Genomic DNA, 25,417 nt, shown 5'->3' on the forward strand with positions numbered 1-25,417 from the left:
TAGGCCCACTAAGACACTCCTCCAATCTAATTTTACAGATAAGAAAACTGAGGCCAAGAAGGTAAATGACCTGAATGAAGTTTTACATAGTGTGACAGAGAAAGACCCAAACCTAGATCTTCAGATACTAAAACCAGAGTTCTTTTCACTGCATTATGACTCCTCAGTTTCCCTGAATGTAAAATAATATCAAATTATGGGATCACCAAGATATCTTCCAGTTATAAAATTCAAGTCAAGTAAGTCAACAAGAATTTAAATCATGTACAAGGAACTGTGCTAAGTGCTGTGAATGCAAAGAAAAGGTCAAAGACAGTCCCTGATGTCAAGGAGCTCACAGTCTAATGGAGGAGATAACATGCAAATAAATAATGTATGTACAAGATACATAAAGGATAAGTTGGAAGTAATCATAAAGGGAAAGCACTAGTATTCAGGACTACAGGAAAAGGCTTCCCAAAGAATGTGGGATTTTAACTGAGACTTGAAGGGAGCCAGGAAGATAAGGGAGAAGACTCCAGACGTAAGGGACAGTCAGTAAGAAGGTATGGAGTCAAGAGAGGAAACAGCAAAGATCATGTCACTGGATCATACTTGGAGGGGAGAAGCAGAAGACTGGAAAGTTAAGAGGGGGCTAGGATATACAGAGGACCTACATTTGATGCTGGAGGTAATGGGGAGCCACTGCAGTTCACTGAGTATGCGGGGTATGACATGGTCAGACCTGCACCTTAGGAAGATCACTTTGACAGTTAGGTGTTGGACAAATTGGAATGGAGAGATATTTGAGGCAGAGAGACCAACTGAAAGGCTACTGCAATCCAGTCCACGTGTGAGGTGATGAGGGCTTGTACCAGGCAGCAGCCACATTAGGAAAAAGGAGATACATGCAAGATGTTTCAAAGGTAAAATCAACAAGACTTGGCAAGAAGAATCAAGGGTCAAGAGAAGAGTCACAACACTTAGTGTTGTAAGACTGGGTAACTGGGAAGAGGGTGATCTTGAAACTTACAAGGGAGTTTGGAAAAGAGGAGGGTTTAGGAAGGGGTGGGGAAGAGAAAAGGTTCAACTTTGGACATATTGATGTCCAACAGAGATGTGAGACTGGTGGTCAAGAGGTTAGGACTGGATAAATAGATCTAAGAATCATCTGCATAGAGATAATTTAATCTATGAGAGAGACTGAGAGCAAGGGAAATAGTATTGAAGGGAACAGAAGACCTTGGACACACATGTTTAATGGCCTTGACCTAGATGAAGGTCCTGCAATAAATTGAAAAGGAACAATTAGACTGACAAGAGAACCAGGGAAGAAAAATGTCACAAAAACCCAGAGAGAAGACCATATCAAGAGAAAAGGGTCACTGAGAGTTTCAAAGGCTGCAGAGTTCAAGAAGGATAAAGATTAAGAAAAAGCCTTTTAACTTGGCATCGAAGAGGTCACTGGTAACTTTGGAGAGGGAAGTTCCAGGTGAATGATGAGATCATAAGATAGATCATAGAGTTTAGAAGAAAGTGAAAAGGGAAGTGGAGACTCTGCAGATCACATCCTCAAGGATGAAAGTGAGAAGAAGTATAGCTAAACAGACAGAACAAATTATGTGGGGGCTTTTTGGCTGAGAGAGAGGTAGCAGGGAAGCAGCCAACAGACAAGGAAAGATTGAATATTAATTAGTGAGAGAGTGGGGATGACAGAACAGGTGATCTGCTGGAGAGGATGATATGAAATAGGATCACTCGTGTGTATAAAGGGGTGTGTCTTGATAAGATTCTCTTGATAAGGAGGAGGGCCACCTCTTCATGTGAGACAGGGAAAGAGAAAAATGGTACAGGAAGACTTCTGAGTGATCTGAGGTAAGGGGGAGACCAGGAAAGAATTCTTGGCCTCAAATTTTTCAGTGAAGTATGAAGCAAGGTTTCCAGCAGAAAGAGAGGGAGAGAGGGAAGGATAGAGGGAGGGAGGGGGGGGAAGGGAGGGGGAGGGAGAGGGAGAGGGAGAGGGGGAGGGGAGGGGGAGAGGGAGGGAGAGAGAGAGAGAGAGAGAGAGAGAGAGAGAGGTGCAAAGGGAGGTCCTAGAAAGGGTGAAAAGGTTTGGAAAAGCAGATGAGTGGAATAATAAATCAATTAGGGATGTATAAAAGGACTGCCTTGCTGTAGTAAGGTTATGTTGAGATTATGTGACAAATATTTGTAATGGACCCAGTCAGCAGTTTTGCAATTTTCTCCAGCTCTGCCAAGCAGCATGTGAAGAGGACTGAAGGCAGTAGATGGCAGAAAGAACTCAAAATTGGATTTTCCAAAGCATGACTGAATGAGGTAGAAAGAGTAGATGACAGTGTAAAGTCAGAATGGTTTACCAAAGGAGTCAAGATAGGGCAGGAAGGATAATGTAGTCAGTGTATGAGGTGATTGCCTGGTAAAGGATGAAGGAGTGGAGGGATTGCAGGTCACCGTGTGGATAAAAAATGTGGCTGCAATTGTAAGGGAAAACTAAAGATGGAGTGACAAGTTCATGAATATGGAAGTGGAATACTTGTAGGTGATGTCAAGATCAAGGACATGACCATTTATCTTTGTGTGTAGCTAAACTGGAGTGAAGTTCCAATCTCCAAACTTCAATCTAGGAATTAAGTCGATAAAGTGGGAATCTAAGGTGTTTGAGACACTATTAGTATGTAAGCTGAAGCTCTCTAGCACAAGGGCAGAAGTCTGGGTGTAAAGAAAAACCATGAGCAAGGCAAGGAATTCACTAAAGGAAGGAGAGTGTCTTTCAGGTTCAGTAGATAAGAACCACCAAAATATGAACTGGGGGATAGATATGGATTGAATGAATTCCAAAGGAAGAAAGGTCACTCAGGGGTGGAGGTAGAGGTTGCATCTGAAAATGGCAGTGGGTAAGTAAGGAATATTCCAAATCCCCCACCATAACTGGTGGGTCTGGGGAAAAGAACAAAAGTGCAACCCAAATCACAGCACACACACACAACTTTGCTCATTTCTACAGTTATAAATACTAGAAACTAATAAGGGTAGCAATTGTGAGAACTCCAGCCTGATGACAATTAATAGTATGTATCTTTACCTGTGTTAAAAATGCTATGCACATTTAATATTTTTAAGAGTTTATTGACTGAGTTTGATATTATGTGTATATATTGAAAAATGTTTTCTCCCTAATGTGTCTGGTGCCTATAAAACTAGTCTAAAACATCTGGAAAGATTGGGCTTGAGAAATACAGATGGAATACAAGTGGGACTACAATTAAATAATGTGTTCAGCATTCGGGTAATTGTTATGTAGACTTGGAAGTTTCCCTGATGTATTGTTGAACAAACTGCCTAAAGCATATTTTAACATCTATTTTCTCAACATTTTCCATAACTCACAAACTCATATGGTCTCTTTTTCCCCCCTGCCTTCCGGGAATACAAAGCTTGGCAACATTACTTGGTTTGTTTAATCAGGTAAGATTTCTTGGCTCTTCATATTAATCACATCAGACAAGATCACAGTACAGCTTTTGCCTCAGCAATATGAAACAAAATGTCACACTCTGAGCAGAAGGCTATAACCCTCTATTAATCCTTTCCACTGTCATCTTTTCACCGTATGTGAAACTTCTTTGGCAAGAACCCCTCTCTGTTCCCCCCAATCTAGTGAATAGGGACACATCATTTCCTTCACTAATAAAGCAGGTGATGGGAAGGTCATTGCCATCATCACTCAGGACAGAACCACTGTGGCTCTGTTTTTTTCAACAGACACAAAAAGCAGAGAAAGAAAGAGAGGAGTTTTCACAGTCCTAAACAGATTTAATACAAATCCTCAGTGTCCTAACCCTGGGAGACAACATTTGGAGGTTAATTTCAGAACAGCTAGTTTGGGGATTAAGTAGCGATAGTTATATATTGTGTCTAGACGATCACCTGCAGAAAGTTACCCTGTTCCTCATTTACTGAATTAGAGGTTGTGCTATCCTGTAATAAACATTCTCTCTCTGGTCACTCAAAAGTTTTTTGTTTACAATGTCTGGGACACAGATTCATTACACAGTGTGACAAAGTGTAACTAAACAATAAGAGCTTTAAATGTCAGTGCAGAAACTTAGAGATAATGTTTCCAAAAGAGAATGTGAAATGGCTCCTTTGTAAATTAACCATTAACGTTTATTTGAAGCCACCATTCTCTTAGGGACATTATTTTATCCGAGAGATAATCCTCTGGATTGAAAGAACTAGGTCCTTGGTATATGATAACCACTAAGAGACAGACAAACAGACAGAAAGACACACATACACACACAATGCTCAGGTGGAGACACATCCAAAAGATTAGAAAGTAGAACCCTCTGATAAGCTGTAATACTTAAAGATACATCCACAGTAGCAGGGCAATTATTTTCAGGTTTCAGTTAGTATCTCTATGTAGAAAATCCCCAGATCTATATATCCAGCCTCAGATTCATTGCTTCACTCTGGTATAACTACCTATCTATGGCACATTTAAACTAGATGCCCTATAGGCATATCAAATTCCCCTGTCTAAAACACAACTATCTTTCCTCCAAACCACCTCTTCTTCCCAACTCTTTCATTACTGCTGGGGGTACCACCATCCTCCCATTCACCTAGGCCTACACACCTGGAGCGGGTCATTCTGCATTCACACTCACTCCCCAGGTCCAATCAGTTGCCTAGATTTATTATTTCTACCTTCAGGAAGCTCTTGTGTATGTCTCCTTCTCTTCATTAACATAAGCCACACTAGTGTACATAAAACTTTACCATCTCATGCCCTGGATTATTATAAAAATCTGTTGGATTGTCTTCTAGCCTAAAGTCTCCCAATTCTAATCCATCCATCTTTCACTCAGTTGCTAAAATGATTTTCCTAAATAAAGTAAAGCTCTGACCATATCATCCCTCTGGATAACAAACCCCAGTAATTCCATCTTACCTTCAGGTTTAAATATAAAGTCTTTCTGCTGGCATTTTGTTGGCCTTTCAAAACTGGTCCCTTCCTACCTTCCCAGTCTCCTGACGCTGCCTTACCTCCACTACCTCCACACACTCTATAACCCAGTTACCAATCACCTAACTGGCTGCCCTCCATGCCTACAATATATTCCCTCCTCACCTATGTCTTAGTTCCCCTGGTCTGCTTCAAGACTGAACTCAAATCACATCTTCTACAGGAGAAGCCAACAACCAGTGCGTTCCCTACGAACACTACTTCACATCTACTCTGTATGTATCTTGAATGAACATTTTTGTTTTCCTAGTGTCTCCCTCCTTAGCCTGTTACTTCCTTGAGAGCAAGGAAAGTGTTCTCGCCTTTCTTTTCCCCCTCAGCATTCAGCAAAGTTCCTGGCATACGGTTAGTACTTAATAAGTGTGTGTTGACTAACTATAATTATGCAGATACAGGAAAAGAAATCCTTCTGTGAAAGTCTGTCTTACATAAAGTCCACCGCATTTTAGCCACAAGGGAAGAGGGTAGGAATTATTTTATGTTTTTTTCAGAAAAATTACTTAGAAATACTAACTATAGCAAAAAGAAACCATTTTGCTTTCTGCACTACTGTGAAATTCAACACATTTACAACTCTTTAAAAAACAGCAGGACAAGACTGATAAGAAGACTGTATAACTGTCACCTTAACAACAAGGGCCCAGATAACTGAAAAGTTTGAATGACTTACTCAAAATTACATATTTGAACTGGACATCACTTTAGTCCTGTAATCAGGCCAGGATAATTCTTGGCCAAAGAGTTGTTCTCCATTATTTTACTTTACTGCAAACTATAAATTGTCCATGTTTAATGGTATAAATTATATTTAGAACTCCCCTCTCTTCTCTTTTCTCTCTCTCTTTCTCCCTCCTTAACTTCCTCCCTTTCTCCCCTTGCCTTGGTCCCCTCCCTTCTTCCCTTCCTGCATGAAGACAAAACACAGAGTAGTTTGACTTAAATTTTATACAATAACATTCACAATACACAGTTCTCTAGAGGCCTTTGTATTTTCTTCCTGTGAACAAAGCCTTCCTCTAAAACATGGGTTCTTAACTTGGTGTGCATGAATTTGTTCTTAAAAAATTTATACATACACACTATACATACATATACACATATATATACATATATATACATACACACACACACAAACTATACATATATATATATTGCTGACCTGAAAACTTAATTAAAGAAAAGGCAGCAGGCTAAAGGCATACATTTTATGATTTAATTAATTAATTAATTCCCCATAAAGATAACAGTTACATAGTGTTGGGGTCCCCTAGACCATTTACGGGAACCCCTAACCCCGACCCAAGGCTCTTGTCCAGCAAGAGGCCTTGATCTCGTGAGTAATGAATGGGGCGGGAGACAAAGATGGTGAAGACTCCGTTTTATTCCTCTAAATCACATGCATTTATAGTTTTACCTACGTACATTCCTAAACCCTACGTAGGACCTATCACCTATCACCTTTCACATTGAACCTATCACCTATCACCTTTCCTTATATGGGTGTCTTCTCCACTGGACATCCGGAGCCAGGACAAAGAACTGCCACGTTGCAAACAAGGACAAGACCCTTCCTCCTGAATCCATCTAGTTCCACCCCTACTGACAAGCCCCTAGGTTATCTAGGCAGGCCCTCAGTGTGGCGTCCTGAAATGGATAGGGGTCGGCTCTAACTCGTCCGTTACAACATAGCACTATGGAGCCAGGATCAGAACTGGCTGCCTTAGTACAGAAATTGACTGTCTTAAGTACATTTTGCCACGAGAAAGGAGTTCTCACATGGTAAACACATTGTAATTGGGTTTTGTGATCCCAGGCTATCGGCATCTTCCTTCCATAGCATGCCTTTGTGATTCAAGGTAAGGAAAAGTCCCATCACCCAGATTGCAGACATTCTGTCCTCAACAGGCCTTTGAAATTGTTTATTCACAACCCAAGGTGTAGGCATCCTCTAAACAAAGGAGACTATTAGGTCCAGACTCTTCTTAATTCAAACTTTGGCCCTTATTAAAGTCTAAAAATTATATTAAATATTAACATTATATAGGCAAATACAGATACAAAAACTTTTTTAATATACTTGGTTTTCTCTAAAATCCTACTGTATTTTATTTTATATATTTAAAATCATTATTCTGAGGAGGAGTCCATAGGCTTCACCAGACTGCCAAAAGGGTCTAGGACACACACAAAAAGGTTAAAGACATTGTCTAAAGGAATGGAATCTTTACATCTTAAAACAAAGTTTAAGAGAAAAAAAGAAAGATCTTCTTTGCCTGACTGAAGGAAGAGTCTGGGCATCAAAACACATATAAGCACTTTCATATAAACACTTTTCCTCATTTGCCTTTTGACATGGAACATAAACAGGGGAGGTATTTTTATTTAGGTAAAGTCTGATAGACTTGGAAAGCCTCCTGAGAGATAGATCTTATGCCAGGCATGTCTCAGGAGAATAAGTGGCTGCTGTCAGGCATAGCATCCTAAAGGAGACAAGTGTTCTTCCAAGCAGAGCAAACAAGATATACCCAGGGCATGCAACCTAACCAAACCAAGTCCAAACCAAGCTCTAAGAATTTCTATTTTGTTTATACCGATAAGGCTTCTTAAAATCAAGGATTAAACACAGGCAGTGCTGCAGGTAAGGGGGATTAGCTAGAACGACAGAACCTAAAGTTAGGTTTCAGATCATGATTTCCTCAGCCAGACCTCAATGAAGTGGCAAGGGACCACTAGGGAACTTCTTGGTTTGGGATGCCAGTAATACATGAGCCAATGATCTCCACAAGATCACAGCTAGAAAAGACTTCAACGGCCATCTAGTGCAGAGCTTCTTAAACTGTGGATTGTGACTCCACATGGGGAGGAGAAAAATGTGGCAACAGTAAAAGGTTTCTGAATGTGCAACGACCAAAAATTAATTAAAAATCAAACACGTAGTGAATCCAAGGTGTTTCTGGCAGCGCTAGCATGTGTCCCAAAGTACATCTTCCCTGCAGCCTGGGTTCAGAGCACAAAGTATAAGCACTTTACATTGCTAATGCCCTCAGGCCACACAACATCAACAGAAATGCAAATTTGAGAAGCCCTTATCTGGTTTAATCTCCTTGTTTTACAGATGAGAAAACTGAACTCCTCCCTTTCCACTCCCCACCTCCACTGGAGGCTGAGTGACCTACCCAAAGTCACCCAGGAGAGCATCAAAGGCAATATCTGAAACCAAATCTGATTCCTTCAGTCAGTGCGCTTTCCCTGTACTCATTTCTCCAACAAGTTTAGGGAAGTCTACCAGATTTCTGTATTAGCAACTGCAAAGTCTCATGCAATTCATTATATGCATTTTCAACTTGTGTTAACTTTTCAAAAATTAGAACAACCAGTAATTTTTCTTCATTATTTCAGTTTAAAAAGCAGTCATTTAGAATAGCCCCATGTCTTGGCTGCAAATAAGGCTGTTGTTTCTTCCTGCCAAATACTGGATAAGGAAAAAAAAAGTTTTTTCATGAAATTATTTTGATAAAGCCTTAGAGCTACATACTACCTCAGATCTACAAATGGAATTCCAAATTTAGCCAAAAAGGAATTTAGTAGGCACCTAGAAGATAGGGTATAATTAATGCAGTTCTCTTCTTTCCAATCACCAGCCAAGAATTCCTGGAGCCAACACTTGCCTGGTCCCAAAAGAACTGTCCCAGTTGGCCAAACTCTCTCTGACCCTGGCCAGTCACAAGTTATCAGGCTTCTAAGTGACTCTAGTTCCCATTCTGCCTGACCACAATTAACCATGACAGAGAAACAAACCAAGTCTAAAACATCTAAAAACAGGTATACTGGGGAGCCCCAATGTTAAACTGATATGCCATTGACACAAAGGCCTCCAGTGTCATTCAATGAGCTAAAAAGTTTGGAGTGCAGCAAAGGTTTCTAGAAATACTGCATTACCACTGCCACTAGGCGCGTATGTGTTTTTAATTAAAAAAGAAAATGTAAGTGGACTGGACCACAAAGAATAGTGGCATACTCAGAGAGAGTAAGAGAGCGCGCACGTGTGTGTGTGCCCGCGTGCAAGGGTTTACTTAAGGAATTTATTGGTGATAAACCCTGGCAATGAAGATGGTTGTACTTGATTACAAAAAACAAACAGCCTTGAAACAAAGGAACACACAAAGATTTTTTTTAAATGATATTTATGAGATCTTACATTTGCATTCACTTTTAATTTTTCAATGCACATTCATGGAAGACCGTGAGTTAAGCAGAGTAACTACTACCCTGCCTTACAGAAAAAGGAAGTGAGTCACAAAGAAAGAAAATGACCCAACTAGCTAGTTAGTGACAGAGCTGGAACTGGAAACTAGGTCTTTTGGTCCCTAGACCTTTGGAGGCACCAGACCACAGCACTTCCCAAAGGCAATATTGTTCATCAAGAACAGTCTGATTATCAATGGAAAACCAACCTTCTGTCCATGATGAAAGAATAAGTAAAGGTTTCAAAAGGAAACCTCTACATTTTAGGCCAGTTAACATTAAGATATTTAATGCCTGATTAAGCTAAAAACTCTGAGTATCAATTGGGAACCAAGCATAGAAGGTCTTGGGCCTCTAGGTAATAAGGTTTGTGACTTAAGTTCATAATTTTTGTTTTTATTATGCCAATAAAATGCCATTCCAAATGTTAATACCTAACTAGAAGAGAGTGGTCTTTTGATTGACCACAGCTCCTAAATACTCTACCTTTTTCCTCTGTCACGTGGTGAAGAAATGGTCTGAGTCTGGCACACTGCAACAGCATGAAACAGCTAGGAAACTCTGCATCTATCACAACCTGATCCAGTGGCTGAAATTTCCCTTGCTGAAAAAAAAGATACATCAATGGGAAAACATGCATTACTGTCAACAAACAACCTTCCTCTCTCCCCAAAGAGGAGGGGAAAAATAATAATAAATTGTATTACTTTATGGCTGGCAGCCTTAAATCAAGGAGGCAAAGAGCCAGAGGTGCCACATAATGAATCTATAAATTGATTCCAGACTAACTATAAATAAAACATTTTAAACATTATCTGCTTATGAAACACTATGACATAAAGTTAACCTACACAAAGTTATTCTATGCTCAAAACACATAGAAACTCAATCAAAATTGGAGTGGAATGATGAAAGGGGTGGGGCAGGGAGGGGGAGGAGGTAGAGAGAAAAGGGCAACCTTGGAGCATGGCAAAGGGTTGGTTTACACAAATGAATTTCTGCCCACTGCTTTCTACACCCACAACCTGCTGGAGGGAGGCCAATATCAGAACTTTCATTTGAATTCTGATTTCCCCAGCATCCCAACTCCCTTTTCCATAAAGAGTCTCAACGGACAAAAATGGCTTATGAGAATGTAGCCCTGACTTTTCACCTCTGGGAAGTCAGTTCCAGTTCAGCCTGAAGTCCTAAATGAAGTGTTTTTGGCACAGTCCAGGCAGCACTGGGGAGAGCAGGGTTCTCAAGCCACCTTCTGATTCTACCAGGCATCCAAACTCAGGATCGTACAATACAACTTGCACACCAACTATGATACAAGCCTTCCCTTGCAGGAAAATTTGTAGGTGCATGCTGTCTCTATGTCAGGACCACAGAGTATCTTGATCAAATAGGATGTCAAAATCCCTTTGAGTAGAGCATTCAGAATCACAGACACAAACATTAGACTTGGGATGCATTTTTAGATCTGATCCCTAATCTTACAGAGAAAGGAATTAAGGTTCAGAAAAATGATGTCATTTGCTCCCACTCACAATTAGTTAGGAAAACCCAGATTGTTTTATCCACAGTATAACAAAGATAACACCAAAATTGGCCATTCTTTGCAAAAAAAAGAAAAAAAGATATTACATGAAGAAGATACTACCATTACATATAAAATATATGAATAAATTTAGTTATAAATTTAAAGAATATAATTAAAAATATAATTTAAAAGGTAAGCATAATGCTAATGAGATCAAAGCTCTTAAGCCATTAAGGGCAGTTTGCTTAGGGGAGATGTGTAGGAAGGCTCACACCTTTTGTTAAGGAAGCTCTGGTTCTCCAGGGTTGGGATGCCCTCTGGCTCTGAAGTGAGGTTTTACTTTGGAGTTTATCCACTGGAAGTGTGTGTTTGTCCAGAGGGGACTCTGGGCAAAACAGACAAGGAGCCCCCAGCTTTGAAAACCCAGATATTGGTGCTTCTCTCTTTGGTAGCTATGTATTGCTTAAGGTCAGAGAGCTGGAAGCCCTGTCTGTTGGTCTTTATTTCTCTGTATTTTCTCTGAAGTTAGGGGTGCTGACTTTTTCCCCTGAACTAAGTGAAGGATACATGTGCTTGATTAAAGTGATTGTTGACCCCTCAAAAGCTGCTTTCCTTTTAGAAACGCGGATCTAAGAACCTGGGATGGCAGGCCCTCCTGTGTACGTCAGGGTGCTTGCTTTTACGTAGAGCAGGGCCAGGCATATGAAAATTAGGCTTGTGGAGAAGTATTTCTATGTCCTAATATCCAGAGTCTTGGAATGAAGTTAGGTACAGGGACCCTCAGTACATGATCCCTTCTGGTTCCCATTTCCCTCCACGTTACTAATATGACAAGATACATGAAGTTTGCCAAAATCAATACTGGACTTGTGAGAATCTGGGGCAGCAGGCTTTGCAGGAGCAGTGTGGTTTTCTATCCACCACATTCCCCTTTCCCTCTAGATCTACATTTCTGTTTCAGGGACAATGTCTTTTGAACCCTGAGACGCCATTTTCCATTCTCTTCTGCTGGACAGAAATATTAGCATAAGACTTCAATGGGTTGAAACAAGAATACTCACTGACCCCTGTTCACCACGGTAAGGGGTTTTCTCAGATTTCGTGTCGCAAAGAATACGTTGGAAATGCCTTGGATTCAAGGTCCTTCTTGCCACTCAAGTGGAAAGTCTGGTTCTCAGAGGGCCAAAGTCTTAAAGTGACTGGGTTTCACTTCCAAGATCACCCATGTCCTTACACTGTCAGAATCAGCCAGAATTCTGAACACCAGACAACTAGAAGGTAACCTTCTGTGTGCACACGTGTGGTCTACCACAGGTCAGGGTCGGAGTACAACGCTGTAATTAACTAATCTGTTCACTCTTATTTCCTTTACCAAAAAGCAAAAACTGTCATGTGAGAATCGGCTAATGCTCTGAATATAACATAAGCCTCTCTTGGGACTGCTGTGAAGAAAAGAGTTATTTTCACTTATGTCAGAACAATTTCTGCAATAGAAAATTAAAGATTAATATTAGAAAAGATCCTCATCACATTTCCCACTAACAAGTAGAAAAAAGGTACAAACTGAAGACATTGTCTGAGAACCATTTTCCTATCTAAAATGAAACAAATTACTTTTACTATTAACTACAAACGTTTTTGCTAAAGGACTATCAAGTAAAGATGGCTTAGAAGAGTGTTACTAGATAAAAATGTATGCACCTTTTGCAACTTCCATTTCATGTAGCAAAAAACAGGAGGAATGTATTTTAAAGATGGAGAAGTAAACATTTCCATAATGGCTAATATGTGGCAGGTGCTACTCTAACTGCTTTTTACAAATATTATCTCATTTAATCCTCACAATAACCCCAAGCAGATGCTCTTATTATCCCCATTTTACAGTTGAGGGAACTGAGGCAAGGAGAAGGTAAATAATTTTCCCACGGTCACACAGATACTAAATGTTTGAGGCTGAATTTGAACTCAGATCTTCCTGACTCCAGGCCTAGGACTCTAAGCACCAGCTGCCTCTTTTTAAAGGTCATGAAAGCCAGAGATCTTTACTGGCATTCAAACTTAATTCATATGATTTGGGTCACCTAAAATTTCCATTTTCCCCCTGAGGACAGCCTAGGAGAAGGGCTGTGGCCTCCTGTGTGACAGAAAGGCACCTTCTGTCCCTCATTACTTGCCTGACCTAATCCCAAAAGTTACAATTAACTATAAGATCAAGAGAAAGGATGACAATTATATAATAAAACCTCACTAATTCAGACTAACTGGGGAATGTGAAGAAAGGGAAAGGTCATTCTGTATTAGTATAAAGGCCATTTCTTTAAAGGGGGGGAGGAGGGGAAGATTTCATTATTTTCAAGTGGTCCCAGAAACCTCAATTAAATCCTAAAAAGTAAAAGAAGCTCTAAGGAGAAAGAGGCATTCTAATAAAGAGCTAAGACTCACTTTCAAACATATCAATTGCTTACACTTAAAGTACCCTAAAACATTTTATTCTCTTGAGAAGTTACAATTTCAGTGAGATAATTAGCTGGTTTTAGATGAAAGAAAGAAAATGTCAGTTCAGTCTTGACTGAATGATCCCAACCAAAGAGGTTTTAAAATACAAGCATCAATGAAGATATCTCCCCTCTATAAATGCCTCCTGAATCTCCATGCCTTCTACTGACTTCCAGAGTGTTTGAGGCACAGGTGAGAAAGTAAGTTTCTCTTTTCCTTGCTGAATTCTCCCCAAGGATACTGTTATTTTCTTGACATCTAAATCATACTTCTTCAAATCTAACAAGTGTTTTATAAAAAAATTTCATTGCTTAGTCCTTATAGGACTCTAGTGGGAGTACACAAAGAGGTGAAAGTGACTTCCTAAAGGTCACATAGCAAGTTAGTGGCTGCGGCTGGATTAAAACTCAGGCCCTGGGGGCTCTGAGGCATGAATTTGTCCCAGAGCACATGCTATATACATTTTTATGATGGTGAAATTGAATCTGAAGCTTTTGGAAACTACATTTTGGAATAATTAAAAGAGGAGGGGGGTGGAGTAGAAAAGAGCACTGTATTCTTTTCCTTAACTGTTCAGTGTCCCAAATGGGGAAACATACCTCTTTCTCAGCCTTTATAAGGTAGTACAGAACCATAAACAAAGGGTCCATTGGCGTTACAAGTAAAAGGCGACCATCTGCAGATCGAAAGGGGAAAAAAGAAATTAAACACATTGAATTGTCAACTCTATCGTCTTAATCTTCAGGGTGAAAATAAGTCACTAAAATATACATTTAAAATCTTCCATGTTAAGCAGTAGTTCACAAATATGCCAGTGATTGTGTATGATTCTGAACAGGCAACATCTGAAAGCCCTCAAAAAAAATATCTCTTCTATATATATATATATGTATATATACATATATATATATAAAAAGAAAGCCAAGCCTATTGAAATACAGTGTTAATTTTCCATTTACTTCCTTTAAAAATCACTTTCTACAGAGGCAAAGCCAAATACTGCTCCCCTTCAAAAACCAGGCCAGAATGGCAGAACTCATGTTACCAAACAAATATCAAAAGACGGAGGCAAGGGGATTGGTTCATAAAATGTCCATAGCCTGTGATTCACTGGGCTTCTGAAGGTGGGGAAAGCCATATGGAACAATAGCATCACATGGTGGGAACACCGTGGTTTACTGACAGATTCACACTGAGCCAGTGGTTAAGTGCTACACAGAAAGTAGTAGGGTCAGTGTTCACTTGGGCCTGCCAAGGCAGCAAAAACAATGGAAGAAAATGACAAGGACATTTCCAAAACAGAGCAGCCTACCATATGGGATATAAGCAGACAAGGAAATTTTCTGTAAGTTGTCTCTTTTAGTGATAGAACCCTCCAGGGAAAGGCAATCAAAGTAGAGACAAATTCATACCCTAAACTTGCATGCAACTTCTCCTTTAACAACTGCATCTCCCCCCAAACACCCTAAACTCATGAAAATGTTATAGCAAAGAGGATGAAATTACATAGAACTCATCCACCATTCCATGGGTAGAGGCTTTGATACCAGTAGATCAATGGGAATGTGTCAGGATGGAAGACCCTATGGTTCTTAAGTGTCTTTGTAGCCTGGATCCCTCTGGCAGACAGGTGAAGCCCATGGACCCTTTCTCAGAATGTTTTCAAACACACAAAATAAAATATGTAGGATTAAAAAGGAAATTAATTCTATTGAAATATAGTTACAATTTTTTTTTTAAAGTTCATGGACGTTTCTAATAAAAAGAAAAATATATGTAGACATTCCATATACACACATATGGAACAATGTGAACACACACGTTTATATGCGCAAGCATGTATATATCAACTTACATGTATATCTATATATACATGTTTGTCCATGTGATATATCAATAAACACATATGCAAGTATATATGCATACATCTATAGGTATACACACATACACATGGGGTGTTTCAAAAATCTCAATGAAGCTTTAAACTGCACCATGTTAGCTTGTGTGTGTGTGTGTGTGTGTGTGTGTGTGTGTGTGTGTGTGTGTATCCATTTTACAGTAAGCAAGAAACTTAAGAAAAGAATTTCATACTTTGGCACTGCTTGATTCTTCAAAAAAAATCTGGAAAAACAGCTTATAAAAATAACCTTATCAGGAGCATATGGCATCCACTATATTCAAAAATTAGGAACAGGTTTTCCAGCCTGAAAACAAAATCCAGGTGGCCAGCCCTCAGAACAGCTATTTCTTCAGGGTAAAGAGAGAAAAAAAGAAAAGAGGAAAGAAGAAAAACAGAAAAGGAGAGAGACAGAGAGAGAGAGAAAGAAAGAAAGAGAGGTTTGCAGTCCAAATGATCTCTGTTGCGTCCAATTCTCCGTGACCCCATTTGGGGTTTTCTTAGCAAAGATACTAGAATGGTTTGCCATTTTCTTCTCCAGCTCATTTTATAGATGAGGAAAGTAAGGCAACCAGGGTTAAGGGACTTGCCCAGAGTCACAAGAGCTAGTAAGTATCTGAACTCATATTTGAACCCAGGAAGATGAGTCTTTCTGATCCTAGGCTTGGCACTCTACCCTCTGCACCACCTAGTTGCCTTCCAAATGCTCACCTCCTACTTTTTGAGCCTATCTGGTTTCATTCTGCATATCAATGTCTCTTTCCAACAAAATTCTGCCACAGGTAGCTGTTATCTGAAGTAGCCCCCAAATGTGTGACTAAATGAACCGCATTCCATGAAGAAGTGATCACCACAAGATACTTTTTCTGCTTGTTTCACAAAGACAAAATCCTTCTTTCACACTCAGTGACAAACCACCAGGATTTTACTGATTCCATGCAACTTTGAATCCCATCTTCTACTGAACTACAAAGTGGGTTAGTGAAAGAGGAGATGTGGCCTTCACTGAATTGCTAGGAATCAAAATGCCCTCTTATCATGGCTCTAAAACAGGACTTCTTAACCAATGGACCCAGGGGTCCATAGGCTTTAGGAGTCCATGACCTAGGATAGGAAAAAAAAGTACATCTTTATTTCAAGATAACTGATTTCTTTTGCAATTTTAAATATTTCATTTTATATATTCAAAATATTATTTTGAGAAAGGGATATTATTATTCTGGGATAATATTATTCTGCCAAAAGGGTCCATGATGCACACAAACAGCTAAGAACCCCTGTTCTAGAAAGAAGTCAAGAGCTCAGGATCATAGACTCAGAAAAGAAAGGCAACCTAAAATTCATTGAGTCTGACACTCATTTCATGAATGATGAAACAGGGACACAAAGAGGTAACTTACTTGTCCAGGGTCCCACAGCTAGTAAGTATCTGAGGTGGGATTTGAACCCAGGTTTCGCTAAATCTCAGTCCAGTGGTCTATCTAGTAGGCCATGATGACTCCTGAGACCCAAGCTTTCTTACTAGTAAGTTGGGAGTACTATAGGTAGACAAGGAGAACAGAAGGCTATGCGTAAAGAAAAATATTCTCTGGTAAGAATGAAAAGATAGATGAGAAAGCAAAGAAACACACAAGCTAACTTCTTAAACACCAAAATTTACTTAGATTATTCTGCCCTTTCTCCTCACTCTCTACCTCCTCCCCCTTCTCAATTAAAGACTGACTGGTTTTTAGTAAAGACTGACCCATGAAGAAGGCAGAGGAGAGGCTGAACTCTTCCAAGAATCCCCTTCAAACAACTTTAAAATAAATTCCTAAATTAAACTTTGTAGCAGCAGAGCCAACAGAAGGCAAGGGTGAGACATTTTTCCAATGTGGGACAACTGAGAAAGTTGGTAGGAGAGGTCTGTGACCCCTAAGTGGAGGCCAGCCAATAGCACAGCAGCAGCAGCAGCACCGTGGAGGCACCTGTAACAGCAGCAGCAACAGCAACTTCAGGAGCTCTCAGCCCAGGCACAGTAAGAGGGTTGGACAACTGGCAGAAAGAGATTACAGGGGGCCTTTTGGTGGCATTGATTGTCAACTCTATGGCCCACATGCAGTTCTGGAGTCACAGTTCCCAGGGGGAGAAAAACACTGGTGGTCTGTCACAAGGGAATAGGGGCTCTGGTTGAAGTTTCAAGATAGAGAGGAGTACTAGTGTTTGCAGGGAGCCTATCAAAGAATACAAACAGGTAGTTTTCAGAAGAAGTAATCAAAACTAACTATAGTCATATAAAAAAAAATGCTCTCCTCACTATTGATTAAAGAAATGCAAATTAAAACAACTTGGAGGTTCCACCTCATCTATCACAAATGATAAATGCTAGAGGGGATGAAGGAAAACACTGCTGGAGTTGTGAACTTGTCCAACCATTCTAGAGAAGTATCTAGAACTACACCCAAAGGGCTATAAAGTTGTTCATCCTCTCTGACCACTACTAGGTTTGTATCCCAAAGAAATCAAAGATAAAGGAAAGAACCATATGTACAAAAATATTTATACACAGTTTGCATATACCACTTTTTGTGGTGGCAAAGAACTGGAAATTGCTCACCATTTGGGGAGTACTACTGTGCTATAAGAAATGATGATGGGGTTGGTTTCAGAAAAAAACATGGCAAGACCTATGTGAATGGATGCAAAGTGAAGTGAGAAGAACCAGGAGCTCATTGTGCACAGTAAGCAGCATGTTGTAATGAAGATCAACTGCGAAAGACTTGGCTACTCAGATCAATACAATGATCCAAGACAATTCCAAAGGATTCATGATGAAAAAATGCTATTCACCTCCAGAGAACTAATGCGCTCTTGAGTGTCAATTGTTTGTTTTTCTCTCACTTTCTTTTGTGATATGGCTAATACGGAAATCAGTTTTGCATGATTTCACATGTATAACTGATATTTTGCTTGTCTTCACAGTGAGTGGAATGGAAGGAGAGAATTTGGAACTCAAGATTTAAAAAGAAAAGACTGTTAAAAATAAATAATTTTTTAAAAAGTTAAAGACTGACCCATCACACCAAGTAAGGGTGAGTTTTATTCCTTCCTCCTCTCACATGCCCTTCACCCCCCACTCCCCCCTTGTTGCTTAGTATTTCTTAAATACATATCCTGAAGGAAAGAGGGTTACTAAATCATTGATACTCCTGCAAGTGAGAGACTAAACATGTTTCTATGAACGCAATGGTGTTTACTCATGCTACTCAGATAAGCTATACTTCTGACCAACTGACAGCAAGTTTCTAGCTTCAAAAGGCAATTAAGATACGATAGATATAAGCCAAAATATGTTCAACATTCTGTCTGAAAAAGAGAGGAAGAGGACAGGAAAAAAAATGAACACGCTATATGTAGCACCTATAAACTGCAGTAACTGATGAACATGTGAGGCTATGCATTAGCCATACTCTTTCTTCCTCAGCTGTACATTCAAATGAAGAAGTAATGTAACCTTAGATTCTTAGTTAGAGTGAAGGGGAGGCGTGTACCATATAACTCACCGTGTTGAACTGTCTGACCTATAAACCAAGAATGGTACTCTTCATGGAAAGCTTTTACTTCAAACAGCTGTTGTGCGTTGGTATCGAACAAGTAAAGGGCTGCTTCCCCTGTTAAAAGAAATCTGTTTTGTATTTGTAAGTTTTCACAAAAATCAAGACTGCCCAATAGTTCAGAGGAATTTCTAATATGCACATCAACATACATAGATACCTTCTCTATAAACTGTAACTCCAAAGAAAGCTCATAGCTATTATATACAGATGCTTGTTTTCCAGCTCTGTAATCCCCACTGAACTTCAACCAATAAATAAAAAGTGAGAATAATTTATCTTAACTGCTACAAGGCATTTTATTCAAACCTACATCGGTTCAGGAGGGAAATTCCATTTCTAATCTAAATGAGAGTGTAATGGGAAGGCCTGATGAGGTACAACTGAAGCACGGGTCATAGGTCTCAGATATAGCTTTTGGCTAGGCTCAAACATAGACAAAGCCTGTAGATCTCATGGATTGGACCTGTGCATTAAAAAGCAAATGCCTGGGGATCTTTTCCTGAGGTCTCAAACAGGTTTAGTCTTCATTTCAGCTGATTTTAGCATGGTGGGCTTCTTTAATAAAGGGGGAAAAAGAGAGGAAGAGGACAGGAGAAAAAAATCAACACACTATATGTAGCAAGCTATATGTTTCACATGTGAATTCACAAACTCTGATTAAGAGCTGCTTCACATTCACATATGTAAAGGGCAAAAAAACAAATTTGTTTTCTTCTGTTGCCCATGTAAATCTCAGATAAAACTAAAATTTTAACAACATATTGACAGTACTGATAGACTTTAATTTATGTACAAGCTCTGGCTTTCAACTACTATTTGAACTTTTGATATATTTTGGGGAAACTAATTGTCCATGATAAAATTTCTCCCACAGGGGAAGTGATAAATTTGTCTGACCAATGCTTATTCAATTCTAAGAGTAGGACCTACAAATTCTGAAGCAGATGCCCTTACCTGGAAAGGACGCTATTTTCCCCTTTCCTGTCGTTTCAAGGAATTACTAGCTACCTTTCTAACTAAATGCTACTTCAAGAAATAAAGAAAGCATCTGTTGCTCCTGACTCAACACGAGGTTTCCATAAACAACCTAAGTAAATTAACAAACAAAGCAATACCAGACATAGAAAATGAATTTCATAAAACACCATTCTCATTCATATTTTTCTGATAAATCATTTAAGATTAAGTTAGTGTAATTTCACTACATATGTTATAATATGGCTATAAAATTTTAAGAATATTTAGGATACTAACAATAAAGTGTACTATATTTGCAATTCTAATGAAATTTCCTCCAGTAAAGTACATGTCTTTCTCTACCCTACTGACAAGAAAAAAGATACTATTCTTTGGACCAAATAAAATACGAAAATGAGAGCTAAAAATGAAACTACTAAAAAACCTGGCACGTCAAGTGAAACCCTCTCTTTTCCCTTTGATTGTTTATTTTACTTTTATAGCATAAGATGAATATGAATGAAGACTAACTTTGGATACTACCCTAAGAAAAGTTGGCCTAAGGATTCCAAAGAAAATTAATGCATTTAAAAGAAGTCAAATTTGCTACTTTTTTGTGCTGCCAATATTTCTGATGAAAGAACAGTTTCACTGATTAAAATTATAAGAAGAAATCAGAATTGTTTACACTGAGTGAACTAGCTGGCGTGACCAGGAAAATTTCTGGCATGTTTCTTTTACACTGGTGTTACCATCTTAATTTTAAAGGTTATTCTCAGAAAGAAGAAACGAAGTCATGCACGTACACAAACACCTACATCTTTGTTTGGGGGAAAAAAAACAAAAAGCAAAAACAAAACTCAGATGATCATTTACATCATGGAAAATAAGCCCAATACCAACATACAAGATGACTTGCCTGTACATGGGTTATGCAGTCTTGTAAACACAGGTCCATTTTCAGTCTTTCCGGGAAGATCAGCAACAGATTCTGAAAAGGAATTATGAACTTACAAACTTAAGAGAACCATTTTTTGCTGCCCATTTTACATGCCTTACCTAATTTCCTGAACAACAACAAGAAAGTATACGTAAAATGCTTCACTAGGTACTTGGGGTAATGCCGTTCTTTGTCACCAACCTTTTGGGGTTTTCTTAGCAAAGACACTGGAGTGGTTTGCTATTTTCTTCTCCAGTTCATTTTACAGATTAGGAAACTGAGGCTGAGTAAGTGTCTGAGGCTGGTTTTGAACGGAAGTCTCCCTGCCTGCAAGCCCTGATGCTCTATCCAGCCATTGGGGGTAATAGAAGGGTTCAATTCAATTCATGAGGCATTTATTAAACACAGACTATGTACAAGATGATAAACATACAAAAAATGAAAATGAAATAATCTCTTTCCTTAAGGGGATCTCATCTTATTGGATGGATCAGACACAACCTCTGCTCCAAAGGAATGACTGGCCTAGGAGTCAGGCATCTTGTGATTCCAACTGTTCAAGGGTGGTTGGACATAATGATACACACAGGAAAAGAGTATGAGAGAAAACAGGGAAGTCAAGCTTGTTTCCAGATTGAAGGGGTTAGTAAAAAGTTCAGACTATACAGGAAGAGACTCTGAAGGACTTTTGAGAAGAAGAGGAGCAGGCCATGAACAGATTAGTGCATATTCTATCAGCAGTGCATACACAGATTTAAGAAACCTCTAGCCTGTATGTTATCCTGAAACTATATGGGCCATTCCATTGCTGTTCAGTAGTTTTTCAGTCATGTTATGAGCCCACTTGGGGTTTTCTTGGCAAAGATACTGGAGTGGTTTGCCATGTCCTCCTCCAGCTCATTTTACAGATGAGGAAACTGAGGCAGGCAGGTTTAAAGGACTTGCTCAGGGTCACATAGCTAGGAAGTGTCTAAGGCCAGATGTGAATTCAGGAAGATGGGTCTTCCTGATTCTAGACCTGGCCCTCCATCCACTTTGCCAACTAGCTACACCATGGTTAAAAAGAGCTCCACAGGGTACAGTATGAGTCAGTGTGTGAAACACAGACGCCTTGAAAGAGAAATGCTTCTCAATTACAAGACTGCCAAAGTTTTAGTGAGGCCAAAGAATGAATAATGAACAACACCTGAGTGGTTTTCATCTGTCTTCCATATTTTAAGGCACAATTTAGGGTGCTTGTTAAAATAATGATCTAGGAAGTCTAACTGCCTCATGAGCAGTTTGGTTATTTCTATTTAGAGATGAATTGACATAGAAAAAGAAATCCAAAAAACTTTAGAGGGGAAAAAAGTTCTCTGGATTTTATAGTTACTAAAATGGACAGGGTGAGGGAGATGATAGAAAAATAGTTTCTGTTCTCTCCCCCAGACTTTACATCTCTAAATATTCCAAAAATTTATCAAACATCATCATTTTTAGCATATTCTTATATAAAATGTGTTCCTGAATTGTCTTTAGTCCTATGTTTTTTGTTGCTGTTCAGTCATTTCAGTTGTCTAACTCTTTGTGACTCCATTTGCAGTTTTCTAGGCAAAGATTCTGAGGCGGTTTGCTATTTCCTTCTCCAGCTCATTTTACAGATGAGGAAACTGAGGCAAGCAGGTTCACATAACTAGTGCCCAGGTTCACAGAACTAGTAAGTATCTGAGGACAGACTTGAACTGAAGATGAGTCTTCCTGACTCCAGGCTTGGCACTATATCCACTGCAACACCTAGCTGCCCTGCTTTGGAGCTAAAGAAGCAAAAAATTTTAAACTGCAGATTTTCTAATTTTCTTCCACACTCATCCCCCAAAACACAAAACAAAAACAGAAGCAAACCACAACTCTTCCCTGCCCCTCCCCCCCAAAAAAACTACCCATAAATACTTTGTTTTGTATTACTTCAATACTATCACCCCTGGAAATTTTTAAATTCTCATGTCTGTTCTTACACAGATTAGCAAAAAAAAAAAACCCAACAGAAATTAGGCAAAAGCAATGGTGAAATGAGTATGAATTTTAGAAATTTTCTAAAAGGATTCCGAAGCAGACTGACCTTTCTAACTAAACAGACCCACCAATTTGGTCCAACAATCAGGATCTTCAAAAATTGTTCTGGTTGGAAGATTTCCTTCCACTAAAGTGACCTCTAAGGTCTAAAATATATCTATGATTCTCCATCCAGGTATAACTGATTGAATGTACTGGACCGCTTCAGAATCCCAGATGCCAGACTCATCAGGATTCCATTATACCATGTGAGACAGAATTTTATAAATTATTAACCTCACAGTGAGCAAGTAACTATCTGCGCAAGACACTGATATCCCAAATAAAGAGCAACTCTTTATCAAACAATTCTGTGCTCAACCAAATGATTTAAGATAGAATTCTTTTAACCAGCAAGTGCCTCTTAGTGCATTGTAAATGTTTAAATTTAGTTTTTTCAAGATCACATAACCTGCAATAGCATTTTATTTTTTTTCATGGGACCAGACAATTTTTTTTTCTTTTTGGAGGCAGAAGCAAGTACAGAGGAATGACGTAGGGGGAAGAATGTGTCTGAACCTGGAAAGAGTGCCAGACCAGTTCGAATCCTGTTTCAGATATACACTAGCTGTATCTTCTCTCAGCCTCAGTTTCCTCATCTATAAAGTGGGGATAAGGAACAGACCCTACCTTGCAAGGCTGATGTTAGCATCAAAGGGCAAAGTGCAGGGGTTGGGACCCTGAAGCCTCGAGGCCACATGTGGCCCTCTACATCCTGAAGTGCAGCCCTTTGATTGAATCTAATCTTCACAGAACAAATTCCCTTAATAAAAGTATTTGTTCAGTAAAACTTAGACTCAATCAGAAGGCCACACCCAAGGACCTAGAAGGCCACGTGTGGCCTCAAGGTCACAGGTTTTCCACCCCTGGCATGGTGTATGTAAAGAATTCTGCAAACAATTTAAATGTCAGTTGTCATCATCATCCTCATCCTCATCACTACCACCACCACCATCCTAAATGTTTACCGACAACCCTAGGATTAAAGTCTCTACAAACTAAAGGTGAGATCTTTGATTTTTTTCAAAGCAGAGTTAGCCCCTGGAATGCTAGAGTAGCAGAGAAAGGGAAACATTCACTTTCTCATTCTCTCTCTCTCTCTCTCTCCATCTCTCCTCTGTCTCTCCTCCCTCTGTCCCTCACTCTTCCCTCCCCTCTATGTCTTTCTGTCTCTATGTCTCTTCTCCCTTTCCCCCTCCCTCCCTTCCTCTGTCTCTGTTTCTCTTCCTGTGTTTGTGTCTCTTTTTCCCTCTGTCTCTTTCTGTCTGTCTCTCATTTTCTTTTCTATTCTCTCTCTCCTCCCCCTTCTTTTCTACCCCCTCTCTTTAGTAGGGATTAATTAAAAGCACAATTCATGTAGGACAGACAGCACAATTAAAAATTAATAAACCTCCCCTACTTCTGCCTCCAAATCTGACTTTTGTTATAAGGCTTGAGTCAGAAAGGGAAAAGCTGGTGTCCTGAACTCAGTGTGCAAAATTGGAATTTTTAAACCTTTTATCAGCAGTTTTTCTACTTCCTGAAAAATGCATTTATCACTTAGACTAAAGTTCAACCATTAAAAAAACTAGAGAAAGAACAGGGACATTCCAGAAGTAAAACAACAAGAGACACAAAACCAAAGAGATGGCAAAAAAAAAAAAAAAAAAAAGCTCTCAGCCAGGCAGGTGAGGACAAAGAACCAACTATGGGAAAAGGCCCCTTCCCTGCTTAACTGGCTCTCCCCTTTTGCTGAGGCTTTAACCTTGCCAAGTATCCAGTGACTAAAGTGGTGGGGGCCTCGTTAATGTAAGCTAAGTCTACTGCTGCAAAAGTGCTCTGTCCTTCCTCAAATTACCTTGTATTTAATTGCTAATAAGCTCCTAAGGGATGGGATATTTTCCTTTTTTTGAGGAGGTGGTGACCGTTCCGTGTGGTCAACATCTAAGCATAGTGCCTTAAACGCAGTGGGCACTTAATGTTTGTTTAATTTATTTAAGAAAAGAAAATAACACAAAAATCTTGATAAAAGGTAATTTTACAATCCTCACAAAAGACACTGAGCAAAGAGTTTAAATATTAAGAAAGAAGCAAATACTATTCACTGTCACAATAAAGTAGAAATTAGTGTCTAACAGCCTCATATATCAAAGAGATAATGAAAATGGCCATATGGCAACTGAATTTCATATCTAGGAAAATTACCTTTACCCTGTAGAAATACTTCTAAATGTTTAAAGAAGACTGTACACGTGTGCTGCTAAAAGGCTGGGGATCACAACTTTTATTTCTCCGCTATCAAAACAGTATCCCCCATATGAACTTTGTCCAAGTCAGAAATAAGATAAGAACAAACAAGTTAAACTACATAAAAATTTTAATCTTAAATTCTTTTAAACTTGAGACATGTACTTAACTGCATGATAAGAGTCCTGATCCCACTCACACTGTCCTAAAATGCTGGGGGGAAGGGAGGAAAACTCTTTCATAGGGCTTGGAGGTTAGACAAATGTCATAATAAAAGATAAAGGGAAAAAAGTAAAAACGAGCCAGCTGTCAAAAGAATCCTGGCAGTATTTTCTGCTAAAAGACAGACATCTACCCCTAAGGGTATTAGCTGATGAAACTACATCCAAAAAACCACCAAGGAACTCAACAC

General features: G+C 39.2%; 1 protein-coding gene across 5 annotated transcripts in view; it reads right to left on the reverse strand.

Annotated features, from left to right (window-relative positions):
* RNASEH2B (ribonuclease H2 subunit B) overlaps nucleotides 1-25,417 on the reverse strand; it is a 90,126-nt gene that overhangs the window by 42,735 nt on the left and 21,974 nt on the right. For all 5 annotated transcript variants that reach the window (XM_072610498.1, XM_072610497.1, XM_072610495.1 and 2 more), the window contains 4 exons: nucleotides 20,668-20,739; nucleotides 18,738-18,845; nucleotides 13,898-13,974; nucleotides 9,764-9,881 (listed from right to left, as the gene is read on the reverse strand). In XM_072610498.1, the coding sequence (XP_072466599.1) occupies nucleotides 9,764-9,881; nucleotides 13,898-13,974; nucleotides 18,738-18,845; nucleotides 20,668-20,739 (375 nt within the window). The remainder of the gene's footprint in view (nucleotides 1-9,763; nucleotides 9,882-13,897; nucleotides 13,975-18,737; nucleotides 18,846-20,667; nucleotides 20,740-25,417) is intronic.

The sequence above is a fragment of the Notamacropus eugenii genome, chromosome 5, assembly GCF_028372415.1.
Source record: "Notamacropus eugenii isolate mMacEug1 chromosome 5, mMacEug1.pri_v2, whole genome shotgun sequence".
Classification (NCBI taxonomy): domain Eukaryota; kingdom Metazoa; phylum Chordata; class Mammalia; order Diprotodontia; family Macropodidae; genus Notamacropus; species Notamacropus eugenii.